Source organism: Lepisosteus platostomus, chromosome 14, assembly GCF_059453375.1.
Source record: "Lepisosteus platostomus isolate fLepPlt1 chromosome 14, fLepPlt1.hap1, whole genome shotgun sequence".
In the NCBI taxonomy this organism is placed as follows: domain Eukaryota; kingdom Metazoa; phylum Chordata; class Actinopteri; order Semionotiformes; family Lepisosteidae; genus Lepisosteus; species Lepisosteus platostomus.
This window is the reverse complement of record NC_142624.1, coordinates 26,144,943-26,165,332: the sequence shown is the minus strand read 5'-3', so window position 1 is coordinate 26,165,332 and position 20,390 is coordinate 26,144,943. Positions and strand designations below refer to the sequence as shown.

The 20,390-nt window shown below is 38.8% G+C and overlaps 1 protein-coding gene across 2 annotated transcripts in view; it reads left to right on the top strand.

Moving 5' to 3' along the window:
* Nucleotides 1-3,232: 3,232 nt before the first annotated feature.
* The window catches only part of LOC148649095 (integrin alpha-6-like), a 33,790-nt gene continuing 16,632 nt past the window's right edge, over nt 3,233-20,390 (top strand). For both annotated transcript variants that reach the window (XM_088605295.1, XM_088605296.1), the window contains exon 1: nt 3,233-3,525. In XM_088605295.1, the coding sequence (XP_088461421.1) occupies nt 3,344-3,525 (182 nt within the window). In that variant the 5' untranslated portion in view covers nt 3,233-3,343. The remainder of the gene's footprint in view (nt 3,526-20,390) is intronic.

Here is a 20,390-nt window from a genome sequence, read left to right as displayed (position 1 = left end):
GGGCTTTGCACAGGGGCCCACTGGAGTAGATTTCCTCTACCATCACAGGAATTGAACCAGCAACCTTCCAGCCACTGGCACAGAGCCTTAGCCACAGTGCCACCACTCCACCTCGAATGTGGGACACAGTACCAAGATATGGACTTTAAAACCATAACTATATAACTGTCTGCAACATGCCTGATATAACGGAGACTCATGTCCAGACAAACCAGTTTTAAACCTCTGGGTGTGAATTGGCCTTGCTGATGCATTGTATAGTGATTAATGTGTAAAATGTCTGTCCCTGAGGGTAAAAACCCTGCCTGCTACTTTTTTGTAGCCGTGTTTTCTGTAGGTGAAATTAGCAGCCTACAAATACCATTATAAACCTAAAAAAAGTGTTTTTTTTTCATAAGCACTCCAAAATTGCTAGATAAATGTGTATACTGTATATACTCTATGTAATACTATTACTATTACTAGAGACCAAGAGAAAGGAGGGCCTAAAGAGTATTAAACATTTCCTGCACATACTGAAGTCCTGAAACAAAACAGGGAAAAACTAAAGCACGGATATTAACTTATTTTACAAATAGCTGGTATCATTCTATAGTATTGTTTACTATTAGTTTTGTGTGATTCACTACAAAATATGTTTTGCAGCCAGTTGTTGTTTTGGATATTTTATTTAATATTGCATTTGATATAGTGTATTTGACATTTTAACAGACTGTACTTTTGCTATAAGTCTTCTGGACAATTTTTCCTTTTTCCTTCTTGCTGGTGTAGAACTGAAATACTAATAATACTTCAGTTATTATTCAGTATGAGGGGACTGTAAAGCTACTGAACCTGTTTGATAAACACATTTTCCTCAATTCCACACATCTGTTTGGGAAGAAGCATGGTTTCTGAAAGATATAATATGCAGAGTATTTGTTATATTCCAAAGCGATTCTTCAATACGTGTTTTAGATCAAGTTAAAAAGAAAATAGATGCCTGACTGATACTTTTAAATAACTGTAATTAAATTAATGGCTGAAGCAAAAACAGTGTCATCACCCAGGCTATGAAATGCTCTAGAGTGCATGCAAATAGCAGAATTTCAGTCTTTCTAAGGTTGTGTGCTGTACACTAGCTTGATAGAGAATTGACTGTCATTAATTTACACATCCTATACATAGCAAGGCAACCTGTAAGCCAACCTTCAAACGTTACATTGTGTACTGAAGCACTTTGCCCAGTAGGGATGAGATTGAACCTATAGCAGTAAAACTGTCCAAAACATGCTTAAGATAGCAGAGGTTCATGTCAAGACAAACCAATACAAAACCTTTCAATGTCAGCGATGTGATAGTGGTAGGGAACATTAGTGCACCTGAAAGCAGACCTTCTTTGGACAACATGACAGCCGTTTGACATTCAGTTCTAAAAAGAATTTTCAAAAACCACATTCCTTTTATGTACATTATGCCATTGTCTTGCGGACTTTGTTGGCCACAAAGTGAAATAGGGGGGGTCAGTTTCTGAGCCACTGCTGCAGTGCTACAGTACTTAGATCTTGTTACCATCACTGGAGTTCTCACCTCTGCGTGGTCAGTGCCTTGAAACATTAGGCAAATCCTAGAGGCAAAGGGCATTGTCCTGCAACAGGTGCATTGAGGAGCTTGGTTGTGGACTGTCACTTTGCCTCCCTTGTAGTCTGGATCTCACCCCAACTGGTTTGCATACCAAACGGTGGGCAAGGTGACTATGCTCAGAAGCACCAGGTATTTCTCCCTTTCTGTGGATCATATCCATGGGCTAATTCACAAATTTTGTGTCGCTTATTGATTTACCCTAATGGGATGAAATGAACCATGAGGCGATAGGGTGCAAAGTCAGGAAAACGGAGGTTGAGTGATGGGATTGTGAGATAGATTTGCTGCACCTCAGCCTTTTGGTTTAAAGTGCTCGTATCTGTCCCAGGCCTGGCAGCTTATTATCACAACAGAATAAAGCAGTGGCTCAGTCCGCCCTGCCCAACCCCTTTGTCTGCGTAGATTTGGGAGGTTCATTTGTCCAACTGATTAGGTTCACAGTTGACTTGCTGGCCATTCGCGTTTCAGCTCCAGCTGAGCTCCCTGGGCACAGTCAAACAACAACAGAACAGTTTGCCAGTGGGGCTGGGTTTCTCTTCCTCGCTGTGCACTGAAAAGACACTCAGTCTAAAGAGTGTCAGATAGGTGGGTGACAGACGCTGGTTCATGTGACATAAATGCAGGCCTTTTAAGTGCACAAGCGCTGAACTCTTAGGAGCAATGTGTATGTTTTTCATGGCGAAATGAAATAAAACAGAATTTAAGAAAATTTATTTTGTCCGCTTACAGTTAAATCGATTTTTTTTTCTGATGGATGGAAACATAATAATTTTTAAGAAATGTATGTATTTTTATATAATGAACAGCACAGGTGATGCACGAAAGACTGAAAGGTCTTCAACTTTGAAGGAGTCCTTTGGCTGCGTTTAATCAAAAAAATATTTATCTCCTTTCATACTAACATTACATAACATTACTTCAAAAATCAATGTACGTTACGTCATTGACTCTCAGAAGTCACTTAAGGCAGCTGCCTTTTTAAATTAAAAAAGTTCAAATATAAGAAAGGAAACTAACGCCATGTGTTTCGTATTTTAAAAGCTGGCATTGGATTCATCAGTAGATATGTGCCATCTATGGTAATAAACTAATATCTGTTTAGATTTCAAAATTATATATTTAATACCAAAATGCACAACAGGACAAAGTGTATCAAAATTTCTGGTTTTCTCAAGAAAGAAAAAGTATTAAAAGCAGCAGAAAGCGGTGTAGCTTTTTCAAACCATGTTGAATTGTTGCATATTATAGCGGTAACAAATTTCCATATTTTTTATTATAATCAATACAATCATTGAAAGCTCTTTAAAATAACCGCAAAAAGCACAGTGTCTGATCTAAAGAACAGCTGCTGCTATAAAGAAATTTAATGAGGGTGACACTGTGACCACACAAAGGTGTGCATGGCCTTAGGATACCTAGTTCACACAGTGGCATCGATGGTACAGTATAACCCTGCTTTCAAATCATGCATGGGAATTACTCAAGGTTAAAACGCCTTTGAGCAGGTAAGGTGAAGAGACTCCTCTGCCCAAGGCTGTGTTAGGTAGGTACGGAGTGTGACGGGGCGGGGGTAAGAGAGGAGGGGCGCGGTGCTGTTCGTTAAAAACCTAAGCCCCAAGAGAACAAGGGCAACATTCACTCTCTGGAACTCGAGAGTTTCTGCTCAAGCGCAGGGAACTGGGAACGGAGGATAAGGGAAGAGACATAAGTACACCGGGCAATGGCGTTTTCGGCAACGTCTTTTTTTATTTCCTTTTCGCTTATTTGTCTTCTGAAAAGGACGCACGTTTCAGCTTTCAACCTTGATACAGACAATGTCTTGAGGAGGAACGGAGAACCCGGTAGCTTGTTTGGCTTTTCCCTCGCCTTGCATAGGCAGTTACACCCTGCTGAGAAAAGAATGTAAGTTTTGTGTTTTGTGTTTCTTTTTTTTCTTTTAGGTGCATCTGTTAGATGTGTGTCTTTTTTTAAATACAAAAAGAGAACACAACTTTCCGTATAATTGTTAAAATACGGCGTTTGTGTGATCAACGTTTTGAGATTTGCTGACTTGGTGAAGTACAGGTTGACACTTGTTCTATATGAGGCGGCAGGTTCTTTAGTACAGAGGGATGTGCAATTCCTCTGTTACTTTACGGGTGGTACTGATTTGTAGAACAGGGTGTTTCAGGTTAGTATATATATGTATTTAATTATAACGCAGATCCGTAGGTTTTGAGACGCGTACGTTTATTTTAATAGACGTGGACGATGTAAAAAGGCGATTTGTGTTCAGTTAATGATTGCGTTGATTGATTTCCTGAGGTTAACCTTCCAGTAGTTTGTCAAACCATGCAGGAGTTGTTCTGGTTTATTTTAAACATTAAAGTTGCTCTTAAGAAGCCAATATAATTGATCAGATTAATTTTACTTAAATTTAAGAGTACTGTATGTAAAACCCCTGAACTAAACTGCAGTGCTTATCGGAAGAGCGCACGCTAAAAGCGGAGGAATTTAAGAACATTTGAATTTCTTGTAAAAAAAACAACAGAAGAGTGACGATGCTTTGGTATTCGGAGCTGAGGCGGCGGTGGGGGTGCGGGGGGTCCGCTATTGTGTCCGCGTGGCCTTTGACAGGGACTCCGCAGCAAGTTAACAAAGCCGAGAGAACATCGCTTTAAATGTGCTGTTTCACTGCAGAAATCTTTCGCGTATTTATTCACTGCAATTAAATTGAGATGTACTGTAAGCGGGTGTTTTTAACCCCACTTAGAGGTGCGGTCGTAAGTTGAGCTACAGACATGCAGAATTAGTGGAGGTCGCAACTGATGAAGTGTTTCTGTAGTAGGAACCCTTGTACCCATCGGCAGAGTTTAATTCCTAATATAACTAAAAACGGACGAGGTTTAAGACAAAATAACTTTCTCGGTGTAGATTTTGTTTTGAAAATGATTAATTGCGCATCATATATACAATAAACAGATTATATATATTTTTTTTGGTAGAACTATTATTAGGGTTCCTTCTTGGTGAAAAATGGGGCCTTTTTTGTCTAGATGCTAAACGTCGTGGTGCAGAACAGTGGCACAGAACTTGAGCTTCGACAGGACAAAGGTGCATTGGTTCCTATTTTGCGACCAGCTCAAAAAAATTGAGGTTATCACCAAAAAAAGAAACAGTTTCAAAAATAACAGACGGCAATACAACTCTGACCTCTGATGCATTTCTTCTCTTATTCCACACTCCTACGGCTGATCATTTTGTTAAGAGAATGGGTGAAGATTCATCGTCTTAGTTTTCCACTGCGTTTGAGGAAAGTGGTTTACAGTTAACACCTGCTGGGCCGTTAACATCTGTGCACACAGTGCTATTTGGGCAGGTGGCAGAAATGCCTAGCTGTGTTAATACAGTAGTCCGCAGTCTTCGCCGGGCTGCTTAGAGGATGTTAGAGCTGGCACACAAGTGCAATTTAAAGCTATGCATTTAAATGGGCACTTTCATAGTGGTGTTGAAGCCGCAGAATCCTTCGACCTTTTTACTTTTTTTATGGCCATGTATTTTTTTTATGTCCTTGACCCGTGCCTTTTGTTTATCAGCCCTGTTGCTGCAAGAGCAAGTACATACAGTATGGCGATCAGCACATCAGGGCATGGCCGCTCCTGTGATGTGTGGTCTGGACATATACTGTTGAAATCTCAGTTTTATGACTTTAAATATTTTGTTCACGTCGCAAAGTCTTAATGCGTGCTCTATACAGGCTCTAGCTTTACAACTGCAGCGCACCTTTATTAGTATGCAACCACTTAATATAGATTTAAACCAAAACACTTGTTACATTCATAATGTTTTGTCTCCACGATGGTCTCGCCAGCAATGATTTGAATTTCACAAGATAACGTGGAGGGCTACACCGCACCTTGGTTTTTTTCAGCCTGCTCGCACTTTTCAAGATTTTCGCTATGTGGTGTTAACCTTCCTTGTACCTTACATGTTGTTCTTTTAGAGGAAACTTTTTGACTCGAAATGTAAACGGGGTTGTAGCTGTAACTGAAACACGGCAGTTGTGGTGTAGATGATGAGATATTTCAGGAGTGAAATGTTGCAGTGCAAGACTGGGAGGAGAAGACCCTCCCGGCAGCACAGACTGTAGGCTATAATCTTGCAGACAGCTGGATGGTTCAAAATCTGTTATGAGTAAAAAAATGAATTCTGTAAGACGTTTGTTCAGACGGAGGTCTATATATTACACACGCAACTGGAAGTCTAGACATAATCAAATATGAAACATTTTTTAAAGGTGGAAATTTATAGTGACATTTGGTGAATATGTTTTTTTCATATCTTGTCTGTTTCATGTAAGAAAATTCTGCCTTTCACCTAACGTGTTGAGCATTTGACTTTACCAGATCTTTAAAAAAACGAAATGTTTAAAAAAAGTTTAAATATAATCAGCTGAATAATACGAAATATAAAACGTGTATACGGATACGCAGATGCTTAACACAGAAGATAGCACGCCCTGTTTGCATAAGTAGAAAATGATTTGGAGTTCCCCGAGTGTTCTGAGCAATTACATTATTCTGTTCTTTTTAAAGAAAGGACTAAATTGTTTTACATAAATGGCCAGATTTTTTTTTTGGAAGTAACAATGAAAGAGAAAAATGGACATGGCATTTTTCAGTTTAGCAGTCTGGAAGCTGAATGATGTGCTTAATGATTTACCTACAGTTTTGCAACACTGTAATTTCCATATGTTTATTAAAGAAAGAAATCGCAGATTGATTGAAACCTGGAATGGCTGCTCCTGCCTGTTAACTTGGTTTTCCATAGCAGATTAGCTGTCCTGTCAGAAAATGTGATATATTCTTTGTTCCTTAACAAAAGGGCTTTAGATAAAAAAGGCCTCTGGTGTATTATGTATAAGCTTTCTTGTTCCCCTCCTCATTAGCAGCGAGAACAGCATGCTGTTAATTCCAGTGTTTTGCATAATAAATCTGAGTTGGAATTTTATTGAGTCCCCTATAATGACATTCCGTCCTGAACATTTTTACATATTGTACAGATGGGTGTTGGCTTTGTATAAACTGTGATTCATATCCTTAGACACACCCTAAAGCAAGGCAGCCCAGTGTTGTAATTGGATTGGAAGCCAGCTTTCAAAAAAACATGGCTTGCAGGTCTGTTCTTTGCAGGTTACTCTAAGCAAAGGAGGGGAAGTGCTTGATGCATGCCAAGACCTATCTTGGAGAGAGAGGAATATTATTAAAGTTACAGGAGCAGAATCTTTGAAACCGGAGGCTGCCAACTCTAACATGCCTAAAGTACCTGCTTAGTACTAGCATTCTGATCTCTGCAAGGATCAAGAATGCCTAATACTATTTCTAATAAAGCATTTCATTTTTGAGTGTTTTTTTTCCTGAGCCATGTTTGATCAAGCTTGTAAACACCATGCCAACACTAAATCAAAATCTCCTGCTAGGACATTGACCTCAAATGGCTTCCAGCAATTTTAGATATTAAACTTTTATTTCGCCCGCAAGCAAAGTGAAGTCTACATTTGTAGGCTAATTGTTGCTTTGTGTGGTATCTCTGTACCAGCTGAGGGAAAATGTTTGACAAATTGTTACAGATGGTAACTGAAGTCTGAAATATACATGGCAATATATTTGTGCTTTGCTGAATTCTTTCCAGATATCACATACAGTATCTTATATCATATCAGTTTATTTAACCCAGAACGGGTTAGATGAGGCAAGCTGTGGTATATACCCAATGAGACAATGTTTTTTTTGCTCTCCTGTTCCAACAAGCACATTTTCTTGCACTCTGAGAGCTGTATTTTAGCATGTCTTCTGTTATTGTTGCAGTCAATCCACTGTACCTACTAATGTACATTTTTACCTCTGATCTGTAGACTGATGAATTATTAGACCAACAAGGCTTAGGGTTTATATACACCCATCTGCGTAATGTTAAATACCTTTGCTTACTGGTTAGTGTCACCACGTGATTTCATCATTCTCCCAAACTTTGCATTCTGTAGGCCAAGTTAAAATGATAAATCGTTGCATCCCCTCTGATTTCTAAACGACTTTATCCAGTACAAGGTCGCAGGGGTGCTGGGCACAAATCAAAATACAGCCTGAAAGGACACCAGTGCATTGCAGGGCACAGAGACACAAACACACACTCACCACACCAGATCCAATTTCCCCAGTTGCCAATAAGCTTACCAGTATGTCTTTGGACTGTGGGAGGACACCCATGCAAACACGGGGAGAGCATACACACTCCACACAGGAAGAATTGAACCAAGGGTCCGCCCCAGTGCCGTGAGGCACCAAAGTTGAAATATGTGCCTGTCATTTTGGAGCCTAAATACACGTCCCTGTCCTGATAGCACCAACTCACATCTTCGGACGTCACCTCTTGATTTTTAGAAAGGGAACTCCTGAGGCTTGTTAGTTTCTGATTTGCTTAATAGTTAACATATTACACTCAACATTCATAAGTGCTAGCTTCAGGAGGTCCTGCAATATTTTCATGTAACTAGGCTCCGGATAACTTGACAAATATTAGAACTATGCAATTGACACAATTCACAATAACTTTGTTTAAAAATAATTAGTTCATTTTACTGGGTTGTATTGTTTGTGGGATGACTTGAATTTGTGGAGCAAGAGTGAAAGATACAGTATTGGGCAGGTTGAATTGAGAATCATTTATTATGTTTAAGGAACAGAAACCAGACAAATCACAAGTGCTGTTGATGTGCTAAGTCTTTGAGAGTGGAATGGCCACACATTACATTTTTTTTCTTTCCTTTGATTTGAGAAACTATGTCAGGTAGCATTGCCAGAGGGTTGCTTAGATCATGGTTTCTATCACTGCTATAATGTGAAACGTATGGGGAGAATGTCTGTTGTTTCCCAGGTATGCTGTGGAATCTTTTATGTTCACTGCAATGCATCTTAAGAAGGCTAAAGAACTTAAAAGATGGAACCAAGATGTCTAAAACTAAAGCATTAAATCACTGTCTCACAAAGCAGGGATTTTTGCTGGCATGTGAAATTTCCTGGTTATATCAAAGGGATGCAGTACCTCAACATCCTTTTTATGTTTAAAAAATGGCATTGTCTTTCTTTTAGTTCCATATAGCTGCACAACAGCAATTGCCAAGTGATAACTTAATGGAGCAGAAAACGTTGAATACCCCTCCTGATTTTTTAACTGCCTTGCGACTTAAAAGAGAAAATAACAATGTCATTCTTTGTGGGGTGCAGTGCAAATGACTAATTAAATATTGGGACTGCTGAATCCATTTATTTTCTCTGGAGTGTCAGAGTGGCTCCAGGTTAACCAGGACACTGGTCAGGTGGTTGGGAAAGATGTAGTGAGGTATTGTTTGGGTGCATGTGATGATGAAGAAGAGGCTGAAAATGAAACTCAGGTCTCAGGACAGTTCCAGATTACGTCTCGTGAATTGGTCACGGCATTGTTAGACACTTCCTACAAACCCACAAAAGGTTTGTTAGGAGTTTCATATACCTTGTGTAATTAAGAACAAAATAACCTCTACTGTACCTTCTAACCTATGCAAGACTTGTTGCATTCCAAAAGCCATGTTAAAAAATGAGGTTTTAAAGAAAACCATAAAATACTGTGTTGGAAGTCTAAAGCAGCTTTGTGTTAGATGCCATATGTTCTACATGTGCGTTTCAACAGAGTTTCCCTTAACCTGAATTACGATAGTACAGTGGGCGACACATTCAGCAGAGAGCACACATAGTGTGCTCTGATGTTCACTTACATCAGCTCACAGCAAAGGAAATGTGTTTTTAGCATTTTCCGAAACATCTTACTGAACTGACTGGGGTTTTTTTTAGATTTGGAGAGCGCTCTGTGCGAGTGAAAATGCAGAAGTAATTCCTGTAATGATAAATGTGAGATCCGTAACTGATAATCCTGATTGTTTTACCAGTCTTAAGGCCCATGGCACTATGTCATTGTGTTTTCTTTGTGTGTCAGAATAGCTGTAGCTCTCATCGCTTTAGTTTCCTTCCTTTCATTGATTCAGTTTCCTGAGCAGAAAGACGGTGAAGACGTCTGCTGAGCCTGCTAGCCTACATGATGTTCTTCTCGCCTTAGATTGTAAACTCTGAACAGGCTACATGGCGTTGAATTGTTAAATTATCTGTCTTTACTGTGAATTTATTGTCAAGTAAGTTTGTCTGTGTACTTTAGCTTAGAAACCAAAAATAAAGCTGAAGTCTGAGTGTGAGGGAATCTTCACATGTACCTATTTTTTGGGCAATAAAAGTTGAAATATTATTGAAACATCTAAGCACTCATGAAATATTGGCAGAACCATATTGGTTTCACAGCTCATCTATTTGTACTAGATTTTAGGTGTGTTAGCATGTGTATAATGGTTGGAAGTGATTAGGCACAGTGTCAGTCAGTTTCTAATGCATTGGTCCAGGTTTTATCATATATGGAGGAGCGTGTTTTTCAACTGCTCTGAATTTGTAAGTTTCATGTCTAGATGCTCACACAGGTAACTCTAGCCATGACTCTGTGAAGTACAGTATTATAGATCCGATGCTATATTCTTATTTTTCTCTTTCTCACATTATGGTCATTTTGGTTTTGCGATCGAAATGATGTCAGAGTGTTAGGAGGCTGTGTTTGTAGACTAGTGTTGTAACAGGCAGCATTCAAGAGGCCATTGATGAAAACATGGTCCAATTTTCCATGTTCACAAGCAGTATGTTTAGATTCATGCCCAGCCAAGAAGAACTGCCACCTTACGTGTGCTGTAGTCATAAAAGACCTTCTCCAGGCGGTGGCCCTTAGTTACCTTAATGTAGGATCTGACTAACTCTATCACCCAACTATTTGACAGCTGCTGTAATGACAGTCTGACTTTGGCCATATAGTGACCTAACTACAGTACCTCTGGTAAAAGGTCGTCACAGGTATCAATTGTGTGTGGCATCAAAGTGTGCACCTGATGTTTTTACAGCTCAGGACCTTCATACTGTATGTAACCTTTGTGTTTGCATCCAAGACAGTGTGGGTAACGGACAAGTCCTTTGTTTTCTGCAAATTATTCTGCAAGAGCATGGTATAAAGTTTGCTTAACCTGGGGTATAGCAGTCCAAGAGCCATGATACAACCCCAGATACACAGCTTCTATAGTATCACAGTGAGGAAATTCATTTTCCTCAAACCTTTGGATTTGATTTCTTAGTGGAATGGCCTGGTGGCTTACCAACCACAGACCAATAAGAGAGCCTTGGTTTTGTAAGCTGACAAAGTTAAAACAGCTGTAGGTGTTCTCTGGGCTCTGAACACACAGCTGTTGGGAAATGGACCACATCTGGAAGTACGGTTCACAGCCAACTTCCATAAGGGCTCTAATTCAGTACAAGCTACCCGGTAATTTAAACCATGTAACTTGTGCACATCAGCTAGACTATTGCTGCTCAAGATCTACTGAAAAATATTCCCTGTGAACCTGTAATGGTATTTTCTCCTTGCCAGTTGCAGGCGTTTTGATTTTATGAAATTAGCGCAAAGTAGTTTACCCGTTGCTGTCATTCACCAGTTGGTTTACATCTGGCGTTTTATTTTTTTGTTTAGCAAGTTGTAATTTTCTAGAGAGCTCTGAAGGCAGTTAGGCAAAGGTGGATGATTTATTGAGAAAATCGCAGATGTCTTAGCTGCGCACAACATCAGAAGATGCTGTTCTTGAACTTCTGTTGACTTGTTAAGGAAACCAGTTTGTCTCACAGCTCAGGAAATGACACTTATGGGTTACCTCATTTGATTAAACATATTAAATGTAGATGAATCATATAAACGATATGAGTGATGTTTATTACATCGTACAAATGACCATCTTTCAATGTATTGGTTTGCTAGTTGTTTTGTTACTGCAGGAAAAAAAAATATTTTTAAGCAGAGTTTCATACTGGAAAAACAAATGAGATAGCATCTGAATTTGATTAGTCAGATGACATTTCATTCTGAGCAGTAGTAGCCAGTTTTTATATTAGGAGATGAAATTGTCACTTGAACAAATGGACTCTTCCATAATTTCCAAAAAGATCATATTTTCCCTCATTGTACCAATAAAAAGCTTGGCTTCTTGGATTGTTGGGCTACAAGTGCAGTGCATGCCATTTGTGAACTCTTCAGATTTTGCAGAGCAAAGTACACATATGATTCCTGCAAGCCTTTCCTGAGAACTGGACTTTGATATGTGTGGGCATTCTAAGAAAATTAACTTTTGAGAGTTGAGGCTAATGTCTTGAAATAAACTGCTTATATACTAATTGGTGAGTGTACGTCTGAGTTCCTGTTCTTCGGTGAAACATTCCTCTGATCTTATGCTTCCTTATCTAATAATAAGTCAGGTTGAGTCAAGCCTGGAATTTAGAGTTGATTCTCATTGGCTTTATGGGGGAGTCCTTTCTCTGAAATCAGCCCCCTCTTGTAAATACGATTCAATCCAGTACTGCGCTGCATTGTGATCTGTCTGCTGAAAAACCTCCTTCATATAATTGCAAAGAAAATTGCTTTAAAAGATTTATTTCAGAGATTTAAAAATTCTGTGGCTTTAATGCACTAATCATCTCCTATTACCTTGACGTTTAAGATCTCACCCCTTGAAGATTCTGATGAAGGCACCTTCATGAAATATTTTGGATATTTGCAATTACGAATTACGCGCACACAGAGCCCAGTTATGACGGCTGAATAGAGTTAAACTGTGAAGCAGATCAAGAGCGCCTAGCTTTCAGCTGAAATGGCACATTTAATTTTCTAAATAATGGAAACCCTGTTTTCAAATGTCCTGCAGACTTTGAATCTGAAAGCTGAACTGTTGCATGTAAACAACAATGTTATCCCTCAGGAACTTGCTAAATTCTGCAGACATCCTTGGAGTAGCCCGTGGGGGATGTTGAGATGAAGATAGTCTCTGATATGCACCGTACTACATTTTTTAAGTACACTGTTCATGACTTAACTTTGAAATCGTCTAGTTTTTTTAGGGTTGTGGACACATAATTTAAAAAAAAGAGAAGCTTCAAATCCAAGTGTGATGAAGTATATCTAGGTCTTTTATTTTAGTGACCATACGATTCTTGTTCTTTATATTCCAATTCTTCTTCTTATTATTATTATTACTAATACAAAATATTGGTAATGTATTATTTTCTGCCAAGAAATTTTATACTTGTGTTAGCAGTAATTGTAAGATCAAGGAATGAACTCTTAAGAATACGTATATGAATATACTGTACATGTATATCACTGTAATTTTGGAATACACAGTGAATGCTGTAATCCAGTTATTCTGAAAGGCCATACAGTACACATCGATTTGCATTTTGGTCCGGGATTGTTCTTGTGGCGTTTTATGATTTCTGTCCTCTGAGGAGTCCTCATTTGCTAAATGAAAGGTTCTCTCAGCACGTGCCTGGGGATCAATAGCAGATCTACAGCTGAGCGATGGGTTTCATCATGTATTTGAGCGCAGTTTCTTCGAAGAACTCTCCCGTCTCCACAATGGCTGGGTATTCTCCAACTTCCCTGTGGATCTCTGTCCATTTATCCTCAATCCAGAGGGATCTTTGCATTATTCAGGCCATTGAAATGCCATTGAATTTTTAAGGCTTTAGGAACAAGGTGTGCTTAGAGTGCTGCATCATTGAAAGTCTTTATTGACGGAGTGGGGGGGTAAGAGCAGCTGTGATCCCTGATGGTTTTAGATTTTCTAATCCGATCGAGGCGTGAATTGTCTTGAATCCAAACGGTAGATAATCTTATTTCAGTGTTCTAGCTATGAACCTTACAGTGTAAGGTTCATGTCTCAATCATGTCTCATGTTCAATCATGTCTCATATTTCAATCTGTTTCATATAAAGGATAAAATCCTGTCAACGCCACAGTGCGGTTCTTAGACACTGACAATGACATGATACGAGCTCCTATTTTTATTTACTGTGCTTGCAATAGTTTTTTAATATGTTATAGCCTAATTTAGGCTTTTCTGTGAGATGGCTGAGTTTGGTGGGTATTGTTTTTATTTTAACTGCAAAAAAGGCAAGAAAAGTAGTGGGAATTGTACTATTTTTCATCATGTATATACTAGCGCTGTAGTAAATGGAGTTCCCTAACTTTTGTCTGTACATAAAAGAGTATAAAATGGCTACATGTACTTGTAGACCAAGATGGTTGCAAATGAATATGCATGAAACCTTGATTGAGAAACTAGATTTTTAAAGGCTGTGGTACATAAACATGTTCTTTCTCAATTAAACATGACAATATTATGTTTTACCCAAAAAAAACATTTAAAAACACTCTGCCCACAGTGTTTTCAGTGCAGATTGTTTTTTCAACCACTTCGATAAGGATATCTTATCAAATATATTACGTATTTTTTATTTACCGTTTGCTTCCCTTTAGGGAGGATTTCTTAATTCCTTCAACTAGTTTCTGTTTCTGCAACTTCTTTGAGAACAACTTGCAGTAACTTGCATTATTGGAGGCTCCAGCGGGATTATCTAACTTCATCTAAATAAACCAGTTGTTTTCTACGTCATGAGATTCATCTTAAGAACAACAAGGAATTGTCACCTTTTGTACATACAGTAGGTTTCATTATTGGCCAAATGGTCACTGTAATTATCTATGCTATGCATGTCTTCCAGAGTGAAGCTTACCATTATATTAAATTGTGTTCAAGTGTTTCTGGTTTGATTTTTTTCCGTTTCGTATTTTGTTCCCTGGAATGTTATTGCAAGCTTTTGGCCACTTACGTATGTTTTATGGAAAGTGTCCACGATATTTTTACCTCTCAATAAATATACCTGCAGTTACCACCTGATCTTTACAGATCTCATAAGCTAAGGTTAAGCCTGGTCAGTCCTGTGGCAACCAGACGCTGGTGGATCAGTAGGTAGCACTGTTCCCTCCTGGAATTCAGCTCCACACTGATGTCTGAGTAGGATGACAGGGAGCACTGTAGGATGTGCAGTCAATCAGATGAGACATTAAACTGACATCGTACCTTGGTTATTGAAGATCCCTTAGCAATCAATGGCTTGGTACAATCTGGCCTGCCTATATTTCCCCATATTTAAATTGGTGAATCCCCACTGATTTCCTGTGCTGTGGGGGTACTAGAACAGAACAGATTTGCTGCTGTGTGCCACCCAGGTGGGTGCTCCACTTCAGTAGTAGGTGATGTGGGTCTGCTCCTTAGGGTCAAGTGCTTGAGTTCATATGGGATGAAAATCGCTCTACAAATGCAAGGGATTATAAATAAAGGACTGGAAAGAAATGGTCTAGAATAACAGGATGCTTTTAAAGGTGGCTGACTTAGTAACGCAGCTGTATTGCTGTGGAGCATGTTGTAGTTTTTTCAAAGAATGCAAACCGCCTTTCAGAGGACGGTGAACCACTAGTTCCACACTAACATCTAGTATAGTCCAAGTTCACAGCCCATGCTCTGATTTTGCATATTATAATATTCTGAGCACCTTGTGCTTGAAGTGTGCACATTCATCAAACTGGCAGCACTCTGTTAGACCTCTGACTCTGCTTTGCTTTTTTGCAAGAGTCACGCTTGTGTCACGAAGTGTTCTCTCCGGACCCTATGCAGATGACACAATCCGGGGTAGAGTGAGGAAAACGCGGGGAAAAAAGCATGCGGGAGACGGGAATGAAAACAGGGGGCATGTCCATGGCGCGCTGGTGTTCGGGGAAGGTGTGACCGAGGCAAACAGTCCAAAACTGAGTCCAATGGGGAATCCGAGAGAAGGCAAAAGTCCAGAGCCGGGTGGTCCATCCAAGATAAACAGAATTAAAACTGGAACCGGGTCGGAACCGGCAGGAACAGGAACTTAAAAACTTGACGGGACCAGGCGCTCCAGGTCCCGGACTCACCTGGTACAGGAACCAATGCAGAGCCCGGAACAGAGTGAGCGCCTGGCTTTTATAGGACAGGGGGCAGGAACAGGAGGCAGGTGCAGGGAATGAGTACTGAACAAGGAAGGGCTGGAGAGTCCTTAAGAGGAGGGGTTTACGATCGTGACAGCTTCTGGCCTTGCTCATTTTGGCAGAAAGCGGTTCAAAATCAGTCCAGTACAAGAACCGGTATCGGAATGCAGAACCGAACAGACTCGGTCACTGTATAATACCTACATGTGATTCTGCAATTTCCCTCACGGGATCAATAAAGTATCTATCTATTGACGTGGAGTTGCCTTCTGTGTGGAGCACCTCTTGCGTTGAGACCTCTGATACTTGATCTGGGCAAAAGGTCCACATGGAAACGGCAACATTTTACATGAAGTTTATTTTGCTGGTTGGGGGTGCGAGTAGAGTCATACAAAAGTGGTCTCAGCAATATTCCACCTTCATTTATTTATTTCAGGGTATCATTTAATACTATATAATTGCCTTTGTGTAGGTTGTTAAGTTATTCAACTGTACATCGCTTGCAGGGAGCTTCTGCTGTCTTTCAATGTAGCTCTTGTAGGTGGTCAGTGGTTTGTGTAACACTAGTGGTCATCCTACATGCACAGCTGATATGTTTGCTTTATCTTATGTGTTCTTAATCATATTCATATCCTGAGAACACACTAAAGGTTAGAAGCTGTCATGTTGCTATAGCTTTGCATTTCTGTAGTTACCTTTAAGACATAGGCCAAATGCTCCCAGGACTATTGGCACAGAAATATGGTTCAGATTCAGAACTTAAAATCCTTTGGATCTGGTTGGATGATGAGTTTTTTATATGAAGCCTAACAACCTAAATTGTCTGCAGTGATTACAGCATTAATCAGCATACTACGCCCATGATCTCCACATTGTGTGCATTATTTCCATGACTGCAGTACAAGTACTTCAGTACTGCTTATAAAGAACCCCATACAGTATATAACATGCAGGGGCCTGATCAGTTTTCAACTAATTAGAAGGAAAAAATGTTGGTCTTATTTTCCATTTGTGCCTTTAAGGTTCTTACAATGTGACTGTAATAGAAATTTTCAGCTAATTTCTATCTGGTTTTATATAATGTACATCTTATGATGTTTTCCTAAATTATTATAACAGAGAAGCTAGTGTTCACAGGAAGACATCATTCAGATATCAGAATCAGTTGCTATCACCTGCAAACAAAGAGAAGTAAGATTTAAATCTGCACTGAAAAGTAATACAGAGATCCTACCAGCATTGGTACTCCACACAGTCACACAGATGCATATTAATTAGATTTTCTTAAACATTTAATTTCCTAAAATCTAAGTTATGTTAAATACTTAGAGAATCAGATTTACTGATAATCAAAAGACAAAATATCTTAAACACAGAAGGACGTTTTTATTTTATAGAGGTTTGGGAGTTTTATAGCACAAATGGATCTGCAAAGCTTCCATCGTCTATTTTCCCAGCGATTGACAGGAATTGAAGAGGTGGTTGAGTCCAACAGGCTGCAGGTTGCAGTGGAATTTTTGACCCAAGGGACCTATCTTGCATGTCAAAAATTCATTTTCAGCCAAATGCTTAGTCAAACAGCAGCGCAACATTGCAGCAGTGTCTCCTCAGGCTTCTGAAGGGCAGCACGTGGTAACTGTATGCAGGGCCTGCCAAAGGAAAATGCTTGAGTGGCGAAATTCTTCAGTGGGTCAGAATGAATGATATCGCTGAAGCAGCCGAACGTAACCTGAGATAAGGACCTTGTATTCTAAAGAACTCGTGCAGGTCTTGCACAATGGCATCTATTTTTCTTAGGAATTTTTTCGGGGCTGAGTAATTGAACAAAATGCACAACTTTTGTCCTCAGTATTTCAATAAATGTCACTATTGTGAGGCCTGAAAGAGAAAATCCTCCAAACATAACTAAGTAGAAATTAAGTAAGACGTACACAGTCTACGTTTTGGCCGCAAAACCTTAATCGGAGCATTGAAGCTGTTTCAGCCATCAGTGTTCAAAATTCTACACCACGATGGCCCCTCCAACTAGTCAATCCACAGCTCTCCAAGATCAGTATGCCACAAACGTTAAATATAAATGATAACCCCAAGGATGTCTCAAGAGTATGTAATAAAGTAAAACAATAGTAATAAAACAGTCCAAACTTTTACTTTCCATAGTTTCTTTGGGGAAAATGTAGTAACTGAGTTTTTTTCAATGCAGTTTGTCATCTGACCAATAATTTAGTTCTGCAAGACAACTGCCTCCTTTAATAGAAAAACCCATTCATGTTTATGTTTTTGTTTTTCATGTACTGTGTCCACCTATCTATTCTTTTGAGTGCCGCCAGTACCGTCTGCCTAAGTGTATTTTGTACATCATAAATAAATGCCTTTGTCTGCATGTGGCAGACACAATACATAAATTATTGATACCTCACAGCTGCACAACAGAAGCTGCAAGGATTTTTTTTTCAGTTGAATGATCTCATATTTTGAAAAACAGAGAGAGGTCATGTTTACTTGCACATGTGTAATGCAACCTAAGTTTATGGTATTGAAAGGTACAGTTTGTACTGTGGCATTTTCTCACGTTAAACCTAATGTTCTGGGCCTTTTGTTTTCCAAGAAATTATAGCATTCCCTGTCCTGGTGAGGATATAGTAAACTTATAGTAACCTGGTGAGGATAAGAGTTTTTAGTAAACATAAAGGTTTTCTGAGGATACTCTGTTATTTTACAGAATCAAATGACTTCAATGATATCATATTTAGTAGACATGCAATTTGAATAACTATCATTAAGTGATTCCAAAGAAATTATGTAAGTATACGTATTTAGAAATGACTGTAAAAAATGAATATTAAATGCCCTAGCATTTAATTAAGTTCCCAGTAGGCCTGGTACCTATTAAATGTTTTTCTTTGCTTCAGAGGAGCCCATGAAGAAGCCACTGAGAAAACATGACTAGAATGATTCCACTGGCATCCTTAAATGGACCCTTGTTAATGGGTAGAGCAGGCAAACAGTTTAATTTGCAGTAAAATTCCATTTAGTTTTAGCACAGAGCAAAAGTGTTTCATTCTTTATTCCTCGATAAGGTTATGCAAGGCTTTTGAACTTGCAATGATTCATGTTAAAGTCATCTGACAAGACAGCCCTGTAAATAATACACAGAATACACAATGAATTAAGCTTTCAACAAGTTCATCAATAGCTTCATTTTTAAACTTCATTGTTCAAACTTGTGAGGGTACTTTGTGTACGTTGTATGAATTCTCCGTGCGTATCTGAATACTTTTTCAGTGCACACACACATACATTATCTAATAATACTGTGGATCAAGACAACTCATCTGTATAGCAAATGCTTAATTTGCTTCTCGTTCAAACCACTAGGAAGTTACCCTTGTCTGTTATGTTTTCTTGCTCACAGTTTGAGTTTATAACTTAAATAGCTGTTGTCTGGACTTAAAGGGGAACAACAAGCTGTCGCAGTCTTTGTGTCAGCTACAATATGTGTTTTCAGAAGATCATTTCAGATTTATTTGATCTGGTCCTCCTTGGGTAAGATGTGGATATTTCTGTTTATTTATGATACCCTGCTTTTAAGAATGGCATTTGTTCTTCATTGTATCCAGTACTAAGCAGTATTCTTTCCTCAATTAAATTGACTATTGCTAAATTTAAAAAGGGATAAGGTATTTTTATAAAATGTCACTAGTCTAATATCACACCTCAGGTTTTGTGTTTTAATACCTATATTAAAGAAAGCAGGGAACGATTTTTTCTTGTTCTTAATAGGCATCTACAGATAGGTGGCGCCACCAAATTCCTCACAATTGCTTCGGGTAGCTCTTTTGTGTTGATTAGTAATTTATGAAACAACCCACTATCATATCCAGTCTCTAATTCTTAACAGAGCACATCTGAATTTAATGAGTAATAATATTGCTTTTGCAGCAATGGCTCTTGTGGTTCAATTCCTGGGAGTTTGTATGTTCTCCCCATGTTTGTGTGGGTTTCCTCCCACAGTCCGGAAACATGCTGATAGGTTAATTGGCTTCTGGGAAAACTGGCCCTGAAGTGAGAGTGTGTGTGTTTGTGTCCATACAGAATGTGCTCTGATGTGGACTGGTCCCATCCAGGGCATATCCTACCTTGAACCTGTTGCTTGCTGGGATAGGCTCCAGCTCTCCCACCTCCCAGTATTGGATAATGCTGTTAGAAAACAGATAGATGGTGGCTTCTCCTGGATTTACCAACAATGAATGCTTGGATTGAATTAATTAATGAATTTTATGAAGTAGGTTAAGTACATAAAGCCTTTAAAGTCTGAATTTGTTGAGATACAGAATAACTGAAACTAGAATTAAGTATGTGTATCTACATATTTTTTGCCCTCTGCATAAATCATTACAAACATGTGTATCTTCCTTATTTTAAATGTATATAGTTTGGTAAGAAGTAAAATAATTGTAAAATATTAAGAGAACAGATAAGAATAGACTACATTTTGATGTGTGATGTGTATTAGTAAATGTGTATTATAAAAGGATTGTTGTGTAATGTCATCTGTATTTAAAATGGTTTTATCTGTTCTCTAAAATAAAAACAATGGACGGACAATTACATTCCTCATACATATGAAGCAAAATATACATCGGACAAATCTCTTGCCTTACTTTAGTTCTCCCTGTTGTCTTTGACAGAAGCTCAGAAATGCCGAATCTCAACAGATTGTTTTTTCCCTGTTATCAGATTGATGTTATGATTCCTCTGTTTTATTTTTG